We start from the raw sequence: 12446 nt of genomic DNA on the forward strand, positions 1-12446 counted from the left end.
ATTACACACTAACATTGCTTCACTTTGCTAATGAGATATTCCTTTTGCAGCATTTCCATGTTTTCATCATAGCTTTCAACTTGTCACGCTTAAAAGAATCATTCAATAAAAAATACTGAGCTACAGTGCCATTTGAGTACATTGCATAAATGGTGTTCGAAAATTCCAAAATTTTGAATTCAAAGTTATCTTAAAACCTTTATAGATTTGAAAGATGTGTAACAAAGCACATTATGACATAAGAACATAAGAAATAGGAGCAGGAGTAGGCCATCTAGCCCTTCGAGCCTGCCCTGCCATTCAATAAGATCATGGCTGATCTGTCATGGCTCAGTTCCACATTCCCGCTATCTCCCCATAACCCTTAATCCCCTCGCTTATCAAAAACCCATCAACCCGCGTCTTAAAAATATTTAGTGAGGCAGCCTCCGCCACTTCAACGGGCAGAGATTCACCACCCTTTGAGTGAAGAAGTTCCTCCTCAACTCCGTTCTAAACCGCCCCCCCCTTTATCTTGAGACTATGCCCCCTAGTCCTACTGTCCTTTCTGAGCGGGAAGAGTCTCTCCACCTGTTGTACCTCAAGATATACTGTCAAAGCTTAATGAATGTTCTGTTCATTTTTGTATCTTTTGTAACATCAGTAGAATTGAAGGCTATATGTTGATCTGGTTGAACTGTACCTTGTGTACTGTGTCTAGTTCTGATTACTAAGCAACAAAAGAGATATTCAAGTATTGAAGATAGTGCAGAAAAGAATCTTGTTCTTGATCCCTAGAGTCAGAGCTAAGTTATGAGGATTGACTCGAGAGCATGGGTTTTATAACCTGAAAGGCAACTATCTGGAAAGTGATCTTGCAGAAGTGTATCAGATAGTTAAGGGAATGGAAGTCATTGATCTGAGGCATTGCTTTAAGGTAAATAGTGAGATTTAGGCCAGGGAACATGTTCAAACTATGAAACAATTTGGAGCTGATTTTAGGCAATTGTTCTTCAGACAAAAATTGATTAACATTTAAAATTTCAGAGATTAGGCGCAAGATTTAAAATTTCAGAGATTAGGCTGTTATTATTTGGTGAGCCACAGGCTTTAAAAAATGACTAAATCAGGAAAGCAACATGTGTGAGATCAAGTGAGAACATCCAGGATATTCAGAAGTGGAAGTGGAAAGGCAGACTTTACCAAAGAAGTAGACAGAAAAATGATGAGCCAAAACAAATGATGAATTGAGAGTTGGCAGTTTCATAAGAGCTTAACAAAGGGGAAAAAAAGCAGAAATTAAATACTTGATGGAGGCACAGACAAAACTTTGAGACATAGACATAATTACAATAGGCAAACTTTTTCTTGTGCATATAAAGCATAGGATATGAGCTAGGTAATAACATTAACTGAACAATTAAATGTTTTTAATGTCCTTTTTAAAGTTATTAAATCTTATTGCTGCTTGTCGATACATTTTGAATATTTACAGAGCTGTCATGTGAACTTAGTACTCTTATTTGCCATATCCATTCCCAGGGTAACAAAATGTATGTTGGCCTCTGAAGCTGTGAACTATTACTTATTTACTCTGTTGCCCATCTGGTATAGCTTGACTTTACATTTTTTTTGTGGAATTTGCGAAAAGCTTGATGTATTTGACATCTGCGTGACAGCTTCCTTGTATGTGAGAGGTGCAGCCTGCTGCAACAACCCAGCTGTGTATATTTGTCTGTGCATCAAGCTGAGGAGCAGCACTTAGCTATAACTGACAATCAAATGTGAGCAAGTATTAAGACTTGAGTGCAGTTCAATATTATGTGCTTTGGTCTGGATTGGGTATTTGACATAGGCAGGAATGTGTGTCATATTTCCTAGCTTCCATATTTTTGTGCTCAGAGTCTACACAATATGACAGCTATAGTGCAACAATATAGATTGAAAGTTTACACATATTTTCTTTTCAATTTAACTGTGGATTTTAACTGCATTCATACTAAAAAAAAACATTATTTAGATATCCTTTAAGTGGGGGAAAAAAGGGACAATTGAAGATTTTTTCTGTCAGATATAGCACTATGCCACAGGTTGGTATGATACAATTTCTCTGCACATGTCAAGATCTTCACTATACTTTTGAGAGTACAAAGTTCCAAATACACCCGACACCTTTCATAAAGAGGGATAAATAGAACATGAGCCAACTGTAGCTCTGTTTTGCATCTCCAAACATTCAGTTGAAGTGAGATATTGCAGAAACCTCAGTGAATGTTACTGTCATGCAAAGAGTGGTGCATGGCCATAACTCTTGAAAGATGGGAACAAATTTGTTTGGTTGAGAATCCATTATGGTCAAGTTTAGTTTATTCTCAGCTCAGTAAGCTGCTGATATTGAAATTGCGTGGTCTTCACCCAACTTTCTCATTCAGTGTTAAAGACACAGTTTGACACTATCACATGGAGTCACTGGTCTCCATGATTATAAGTTTTGCAGAACAATTGTAGTTTACACAAACGTGTTTCATAAGCATGTCTGAGATAGGTGAATCATTCTTTTTTGGCAAGGGATTGGGATGTTACTGGAAATGTTGTCAATGAGCTGAATCCTTTTAATACAATATTTTACAAATTGATTTTTTTTAAAAAATGAAGTGGTCAAAATTTCTAATCTGTTTGTGAGTTATGCACTTAATGTTTTATGCAGCACATTTTACAAAGCATTAACACTAGCATGTTCTAGATCTGTTCCTATTACTCTGACACTAATCTTTAAGGGTTGGGAATCTTTCATGGAATAAATCAGAGAATGGCTTGAGGAAAGGTTGTTTCTGTCATGGGAAAAGCTTTTATATTGTTTTTGCACTACACACAAAGTTTTGACAACTAGTTGGCAAACCTAGTTTATATTACGTTTAATTCCTGTCTTCACTCAGAAAAAACTAGTAGATAATAGGAAGCTAGGGAACAAAGACTTGACGTTATAGTTGTATGTATGATATATTAAACATTTGAAACTGTGGAACCTGCTAATTAAGTTATTTAACTGTTCAATATATGCATTTTGCGCTTGCATTTAGTGATTAGTGAGTAGAAACAGACAGGTTGCATGGTGGCAGAGTGATTAGCAGCGATGCCTCACAGCGCTAAGGAACCAGGTTCAATTCTGGCCTTGGATGACCATGTGAGGTTTGCAAGTTCTGTCTGTATCTGAGTGGGTTTCCTCCCACAATCCAAAAATGTGTAGGTTATGTGGATTAGCCATGTTAAATGCATTGGTTACGGGATAGCGTGAAGGTGAGGGTTTGGGTTGGATTTCTTTTGGAGAGTCGGTACAGACTTGATGGGCTAAATGGCCTCTTTCTGCACTGTAGTGCTTCTATGAATGCCCTTCCATGGCACTGGGGCCTGTCATGAAGAGAACAGGTGAAAGCAGGAAATGTAGGTTAGAATATTTCATTCAATGCCAAATTATAGAATTTCTACAGTGCAGCAGCAGGCCATTTGGCCTGTCCAGTCTACACTGACTCTTTAAAGAACTTCTTATCCAGGCCTATCCAGCTGCCTTATCCACTTAGCTCACACATTTACCCTGCGAATCCCCCTAATTTATATATCTTGGGATATTAAGAGACAATTTAGCATGATCAATCCATCTAACTTGCACATGTTTGGACCGTGGGAGGAAATCCACGCGGGAGTGGGGAGAACATGCAAACTCCATACAGTCACCCAAGGCTAGAATTGATCCTGCGTTCCTGGCACTGTGAGGCAATACTACTAACCACTGTCTGCTGTGCAATCAATACAGAGAGTGAAATAAAGAAAGACAGGATGAAAAGAGATAGATAAAAGGGACAGTTTTTATGTTTCAACTCTCCAGCAATAATGTCTGAAGGGATGAGACTCTCTACATTGTGAAGTAAATTTTCAATGACAGAGGTTGTTTGCCAGAAATTAAGGAATAGTATGCTACCAAAAATTCAATAACACTTGAATGGATTGTTTCTAACTTTTTCTGGACATATATAGTGAGTAATATCACAATGTCTTGACCTTCACGTGTTGAGTATCAAGTCTCCCTAAGGTATTGCTGCAGCGTCTGAAGATGCCGATTTCTGTATTTAATCGCATATATGCAGATGCGAGAGTTGCTGTCCACTTTATTCATTATTAAGAGTAAGTGCTGATCGCCTTGCCATTATCTTCATTGCAAAGTTCTACCATTAAATTGAATAAAAAACTAGAGAAATATGATTATAACAAGACTTGCTGACAGGAATTTCCAGCCTTGAATGATTTTCTCATTATTCAACAACCAAGGATAATAATGAAGGTTTATTTTTAAATCTTCCCATCCATGTGCTCAGTATTTTATCACCCCTTGTTATCTCTGACTTCAACACTGACCCCAGACTGTGTTATCTAACTATCTATCCTAAATAACTGAGTCAGAACTTCCTTCAACTCAATATCGACAGGACTGAAACCATTTTTGGATTTTCTACAAGAAGCTTCATAGTCATCTGTGATTTAATTGCACAAGAACAGAAGAAAATAGGAGAATACTATAAGGCCTGTTGAGTCTGCACCACAACTCAGTATGATCGTGGTTGGTCTTATTTTCCAACTCCTCTTTCGTACCCATTTCCCATGTCCCTTGATTCTCTCAGACTCGATCTTACAAATATTCAGTGATGCTTCCACAATCTTCTAAGGCAGAGAATTCCAAAGATTCAAAACCTTTTGATGAAGAAATTTTTGCTCCTGAGTCCAAAAATCAGCTCCATGTCCTGAAATTGTGCCCTCCTTGTTCTAGGTTCCCTGACCAGGAAAACAACGTCTTGGTATCTATCCGTCAAACCCTATCATAATCTTGAATGTTTTAATGGGAGCACCTCTCATTCTTCTAAACTCAAGAGAATATAGATCCAATTTACTAAGTCATTCAAAATAGCATAAGCCAATCGTCACAGGTATGAATCCAGTCAACAATCTCATGCACCATCTCCAATGCAAGTGTATTCTTCCTTAAATATGGAGACCAAAATTGTGGATGGTATTCCACTTGTGGTCGCACCAATCATTGTAGAAAGATATCTTTATTCTTGTACTCCAGTCCCCTTGTGAACAAGATGAACATGCCACTTGCTTTCCTAATTGTTGTACCTGCATGTTGACTTGGTGTTCTCTGCATGAGTACATCTAAATCTCTTTGCACATTAGCATTTACAAGTTTTACAACTTTTAAAAATTATGATGCTTTTTTATTCTTATCACCAAAGTATTCTTTTCCACATTATGTTCCATCTGCCCACTGTTGCTCACTCAATACAGTCTGTCTTTTTGCAGCCTCTTTGTGTCCTCACAGGTTGCATTCCCACCTAGCTATGCATTGTCAGAAAACATAGATGCATTACTCTATGTATTTTTGTTTAAATCATTAATATAGATTATAAATACCTAAGGCTAACACTGATATGTAGAACTGATTCTTGTGGCATTCAACAAGTCATAGGTAGCTAACTTGAAAATGCCCTATTTGTCCCTTCTCTTTGCTTCATGCCTGTTAACTAATCTCTATCCATGCTGATATATTATCCTCAACTTCACAAGCCCTTATCTTGGGTGGCAACTTATCAAATTATCTTTGAAAATCCGTGTATAATACACCCATCATTCTAATTACATTGTTAAATGGGATTTCCCTTTCAGAAAACCAAGTTGACTTGTTCTAATCATAAACAAATTCCCTAGTGCTTCCTATATTCTAGCATTTTCAATGATGTTAGTTCTTTTTTTGTTTTATTTATTAGTCTCACAAGTAGGCTTACATTAAGCACTGCATTCCGGCGCCAGTTCAGGTACAAAAAGGGAGAGTTTAGCATAGCCAATGCACCTAACCAGCATGCCTTTCAGACTGAGAGGGGAAACCAGAGCATTGGAGGAAACCTGTGCAGACATGGGGAGAATATGCAGACTCCGCATGGATTGTGACCCAAGCCAGGAATCAAACCGGGGTCCCTGGCGCTGTGAGGCAGCAGTGCTAATCAGTGTGCCACCATGCCGCCTTTCCAGTTCTAGTCTCTGCTGGGACTGTTGGAGAGTCTTGGGATTTTTGGAAAATCAGCCAGCGCATCTATTTCTGCAGCTGTCTCTTTTTGATCCCTTGAACATGGGTCATCAGGTCCTGAGTTTTTGTCATGTTTTAATCCATTTAGTTTCTCTAGTACTTTTTCTTTGCTAATATTAATTATCTAATTTTCTCACTATTGTTAGCCCTCGGTGACCTTCCAGTTCTATCTATCCATCGTTGATATTCTCTTCTTTCTTTGTTTTTTCCCCTTGAAATCTTCCCTCCATAACATTTACTGTAAGTCTGTTTTCTCTTAAAATGTGCCTTATCCAGACACACTCTTCATCTCTAATCATGCTAATTGGGATCGGTTTGGCTCAGTTGGCTGGACAGCTCTTTTGTGATGCAGGGTGTTGCCAACAGCGTGGATTCAATGCCATAGAGGCTGAGTTTATTCATGAAGGCCTTGCCTTCTCAACCTTGCTCCTCCCTTGAGATGTGGTGATCCTCAGGCTAAATCACCACCAGCCCATCCTCCCTCTCAAATTGGAGAGCAGCCTCTGGTCATTTGGGACTTTGGTGACTTTATTATCTATTCATTAATTATGATCAATGAAATTATTTGTTTGTTCAGTCTTCACAGCATTTCATTATTTATTACTTTTTCCATTCAATTGATCCTTTTCATTCTCCTCCAAACCCACTTTTCAAAGCTATCTAGAAACTTGGTCTCCTCTTTCCGCAAGGATTCAAGTCTCATACCCATAGAAAACAACACCCCAAGTCAAGCTTCTTATGAGTCACCTTTTAAGTTGATTATTCAGCTATCCCATCAGCAACCTTACTAATTCCCATTGCTATCCTTCTTATTTCTTTATTATATGATGAAAGACATTTGAGTAGACAGGAGAGCTGAATGACCTGTAAGAAATCTACATGTACGAACAGCAACAGTGCAAGTAGCCGATAACGAGTTGGAACCATGTGCAATTGGAAGAGGAGTTCAATATGTGCATTCTACAATGTCTGTACAGAAGCAATGATCTAAAGAGGGGTTTGAAGACACAGAATCTGGTGTTACAATTGGTGGGGATGGGATGGAATAATCTTAATGTCAGATTTGGAAATGGCAAAGCACTTGCAACAAGCACAGAAGGAGGATTTCAAGAACTGATAGACTAGTAACAGCTGACATGAACTTTGGAGCGGGTGATTTTCTACATTAAAATGGTGCATATCTCAAAATCACCAAACTGTTAATCAGTTCATTTTTAATAAACAAAAATTTTTCATCTAATCTCAAAGTCTTGTTTAATACATGGAGCTCAGGATCATAAATAACATTCAATGGGGATGAATAGACATAGCAAAACTGGTTATCTTTGAGCTGGAAGCAGTAAATTAAGGCAAATTTGTAATTTCTTTATAATGGGCAGCATGCTGGCTCAGTAGTTATCATGGATGCTTCAGAACCAGGGACCCGGGTTCAATTCCAACCTTGAATGACTGTCTGTGAGGATTTTGCGTGTTCTCCCTGTGTTGGCATGGGTTTCCTCTGGGTCACCGGTTTCCTCCCACAACCCAAAGATATGCAAATTAGGTAGATTGGCTGTGCTAAATTGTGCCTTAGTGTCCAAAGATCAGTAGGTTAGGTAGTAGATACATGGTGTTATGGGAATAGTATGCAGGGTTGAGCCTGGATAAGAGATGCTCTTTCAGAAAATCAGTGCAGACTTAATGGGCCGAATGACCTCTTACTGTTGCATAACATCCTAATGTCAGTATAATCTGGAATTTTTAAGAAGAACCTTTGCATCTATTGAAAAGGAATCAATAATAAGAAATAGTGGTCCATGTGACCATGTGGTCCTCACTGGAAGCTGTACCAATTGGAAGTTGAGATGAAAAGTCATGTGGCCAGACACGCACAAGGCAAAGACAGAAGCTATTGCTGTAACCAAAAAAAACACAAGCTACAGACACAAAGAACAGCCACAAGCAGAGGCCCTGGAGGACGAAGGCAATCAGTACACGGGCGCAGACAAACAAAGCAGAGAGAGAGAAAGAAAAACACAGAACTCTTATAAGGAGAAGAAACAGTTAACCCTCAGGCAGGGATCAGTTTTTCTGTGTGGCAGGAAAAAAAAAGGAACTCTCGGAGATACTTAATGAGCTGGCTAAAAAGGTCTAAAACCTGGAAATTTTTGTAAGTAACTAACATATACTAAATGACTGGCTGTTTTGCCAGAATGACCAAACTGAGCTGGAGTATTATTCATTGCTCAGTTGAAAGAAACCCTGGAAAGCTGCACCAAGACTGTTGTGACCTGAGTGACAGAGGATTCATAGAAGTGTTGCCATGCTGAGGATAATTGCACTCATAAAACTCTTGAGGTGAAAGTGTTGTCACATTCTGACCTATTCTGTATGAGGAAAGAACAGTATCTTGTTGAAATGTGCAGCTACATAGTGCCACATTTGTATATGTGATGAAATGCTTTGTTGCTCCCCAGTATGACTCACCTCCTTGGCACTGCCTGGTGCCAGCTGGACAGTTCCAAGGTGCCTGTTGGGCACTGCCAGTTTGCCCGTTGGGCAGTGCCAGGATGCCAGGCTGGACCTGCCCAAGGGCACTCTCCTTTGTCCCTGACTTCCCAGAGTGCCTCAGTGGCCTTTTTCCTTATCTGTAGGGTGAGGGTGCCTGTTCCCCATTGGTGGGGAGCAGTTGTAAACCCAGCTACTGGGCGCGGGGGGGTGGGTGGGGTGGTGGTTTGCCCTTTAAAAAAAGGAGACACGCAACCGGCTGGACGCTGATCGTGAACCTTGCAAAATGCTTCCCACTGATGTGTCTCGGCCCACTGTGCTATTGAGCAGTGCAGCGGGCCGGGAGAATCCCAACCGTTTGCCCGTTACTTCACGTGTATTCATTCTGATTCATGCTAAAGTACAAGCTACAGAAAGAGGAATCTTGTTGGTAATTTTTTTATCTGGGGTCATTCAATGCATTTGGTTATTTTGACTTAGAGTTCTTCAAGGGGATTGTGGCAAAATTAGAATAAACCAAACAACTAGATGCAGTTCAGTGGCCACAGTGTAGTTTAATAATCTGCTCACATTTACACTCTGTGTCTCACCACATTCTAAGTACTTGAAATATGTCCCCTCTTGACCTTTATTTCTTCCAATAAAATGATTTCAATTCCAGGACACTCTTGTCAACATCCTTGCTACTAACTGTTGCTTGAACTTCTTTCAAAATAATTAAGAGGGAATTTTAACTCTAGGGTGGAAAGCCAGTGGGTCATCTGGGCTGCCCAGCTGGGATCCACAGTGAGAGGCCTGATCCATTTTAACAGCCGAACCTCGTTAACATTCTGCCGGCTAGCTGCCTGCAACAGGTGTCAGGCATTTAATTCAGCTTTTATGAGGTATGAGGATTTTATAGTATATTCAGAACAATAGGAATATACCATAGTAAAAACCGTCTTTGAAATGGCAGCCAACCTCCGTTTTAATAAGAATGATAAAATGTGGTATCGTGGCATTTTTATGACCTTTAAATTTTTGGTGGATTATACTGTAGCAGGATTTTATTCAACCTTTGGGAAGTAGCAGAAACTGAATATATATTTTAATTCAAATATTTAAAGTGGTCTCAAAGTTTTGTTTAAAATGCACAGTTTAAGATTGACCACATAGAGGTTTATTTGTTTCTGTTGTAAAACAGTTTTTTTAAAGCAAACACAATTGCAGTTCCATGAGTAATTACAATATAGCCAAACAAACATTAGTAAATAGAGTGGCACAGTGATTAGCACTGCTGCCTCACAGCACCAGGGACTCGGTTTCAATTCTGGCTTTGGGTCATTGTCAGTGTGGGTTTCCTTTGGGTGCTCAGGTGTCCTCCCACAGTCCAAAGACCTGCAGGTTAAATGGATTGACCATGGTAAATTGCCCCTTGGTGTCAGGGGGATTAGCAAGATGAATACATGTGTTACGAGGATAGGGCCTGGGTGGGATTGTTGTCAGTGCAGGCTCAGTGGGCCGAATGGCCTCCTTCTGCACTGTAGGGATTCTATGGATATGATGTAATTATGCTAGAGCTGCTTTTGTTTGAAAATGGGGTAATAAGCTCTGTATCCTGAAGAATAAAAACTGATGTGAATTGTGTGAATGAATTGTATTTAGTTGTAATTTGTAGTTCCAGTATGCTGTAGCTAAATGCAATACCGATTACAGCTATTTTTATTTTTGTTAATGCACATTTATACTTTACAAGTAAAATTCATCTAAGTACGCAGCACACTCCATAATGATGGAGTGATTGCTCTGCAGATCTGTGGTCCATCCATATGCCTTTGCAGGACATTTGCAGAGCCAATGTAATCCAGAAGGATACTTATATAAGTGATAGGGTGTGAAATAAACATTTTCTTAAACAAAAGTTTTAGGTTGATGATGACTCTCTGGAACATAATCCTGCAAGAGGTATGTTTCGAGATATTTACATTTACATTTCAATTAGATGACCGCATGTAGCAACATGGTGGCCACAAAACTAGCTGATAAGGACGCTAGTTTCATCATATCAAGATGGCATCCATTTATATGGAGACAGTGACATATTTCAGAAATTGGGTAGCTAAATTGGTTACCAAATAGATCTTGATTTAACAAGCAGAGTAAATTGTATTCTATATTATTAGGCTGTATATCTCATTTCCTTCTGTAACTGTGTCATCATTTGCAATACATGCTTCATACCTCCATTGAGTGACTGCAGTTTTTAATCATGGAAACAAATATCTACTGTCATACCTAATATTACTTTCATCAGAAATGCACTTTTATTTAAATAATATGAACAATTATTAGATATAATGTAACAAATGTGTTATGCAATACTCTTAAGAATTAGATCACATATAAAGCTTAATTTTGAAGAACACAAGGGTAAAATATGGGATATTTAAAGTCACGTTTTATTTATTACCACTGATAAATTCCCAGATTGTTTTGGGAGGCGTATAACTGATTTTATCATGAATTTCAAAAACACCCCAAAATTGCTCATTATTCTTGTTCCAAAATGAGATCTGAAGTGGCGGCCCCATTAAATGTATTATATTAAGATACACATTGAGGAATCATTAACAAAATGGAAACATTTCGTGCAATTATCACAATACAACACTCATAACTCCTGTAACAAAGAACAAACTTTAGCATCAACTATGTAATGTTTCATATTAAATTTTTGAAATTTTGCTTCATGATTTCACTTCTGTGCTGTGCTACATCCAGCAATCAACATTTACATCATACAATGCACGACACAACTGTTAAGTGTGAAGAAAAAGAAATAGTTCTGGAAAACTCAGGCGGTCTGGCAGCATTTATGGAGGGAAAAACAATTTTAGTGTTTCAAGTCCAATGCAACTTTTCTTAGGAATTCAAACTCTGGGTTCTGAAGGACAATCATATTAGACTTGAAATATTAATTCTATTTCCCTCTCCACAAACAGTCTGATTTTTTTCCAGCACTTGAAGTTTTTGTTTCAGATCTCCAACATCCACAGTATTTTGGTGTTGCTGTACTAAATATGCTACCCTTCTAAAATTGTTTGACAGTATTTTGTGATTAAGGAGACTGGAATTTCTTTTGGAACTGATTTGAGGCTCATGTAAATAAGAGTTCAGTGCTTTTAAATATTTTAAAGATTGTTAGTTTGCTTGACTTTGACTTGATAGCCACTTTAATGAAGAACCAATCTTTACTGATTTTCTCCAAAAACTACTCTGGGATGATTGGCTCTAATCTCCCTCCTTTTGGTTTTCTCATGCTTTTGGTGCAAAAAAAATGAAAGCAGAAAAATATCTGAATTTAAAAAAAATCTGAAAATATACGAACTTTTAAATCAATGTATAATGTGACTTTAAAGGTCCTTAACTATGATGTAATAAATGCATCATTGCGTTATCATAAAAAATCTAAGGTTCTTGTAAAAGATCATTTGTAATAAAAACCTCGTACAACATTATTTTGCAGGACAGTGGGAAGAAATATAACCTTATGAATGTTCACAAATTATAGTAATGCATTATGTGCTGTGCTCTTTTTGTTTGAAATTAATTTCTTATACAGTGTGCTTTTCTAACAGAAGCAAAAGCTGTTAAAGGAAATTGAAGACCGAAAGCTTCCATATTTAACACCCAAGGATGTGCAGTTTGAACAATTGGTAAGCCATTTTTACATAGTAATGAGTTCTGAAATTATAAAGGACATTTAATTGCTGCAAATAATTCCATCATTACCCAACAGCCATACCTAGGTAGAATATGGGTTTGTGACATCAAAAATCATTCCCTTTTTTAATTAAAGCAAATTTAA

General features: G+C 38.1%; 1 protein-coding gene across 4 annotated transcripts in view; it reads left to right on the plus strand.

The window, feature by feature from the left end:
• The window catches only part of fto (FTO alpha-ketoglutarate dependent dioxygenase), a 391304-nt gene that overhangs the window by 72990 nt on the left and 305868 nt on the right, over nucleotides 1–12446 (plus strand). For all 4 annotated transcript variants that reach the window (XM_080187014.1, XM_080187015.1, XM_080187016.1 and 1 more), the window contains exon 2: nucleotides 12217–12294. In XM_080187014.1, the coding sequence (XP_080043140.1) occupies nucleotides 12217–12294 (78 nt within the window). The remainder of the gene's footprint in view (nucleotides 1–12216; nucleotides 12295–12446) is intronic.

This window comes from Carcharhinus amblyrhynchos, chromosome 4, assembly GCF_965287045.1.
Source record: "Carcharhinus amblyrhynchos chromosome 4, sCarAmb.v2.hapA, whole genome shotgun sequence".
Taxonomy (NCBI): domain Eukaryota; kingdom Metazoa; phylum Chordata; class Chondrichthyes; order Carcharhiniformes; family Carcharhinidae; genus Carcharhinus; species Carcharhinus amblyrhynchos.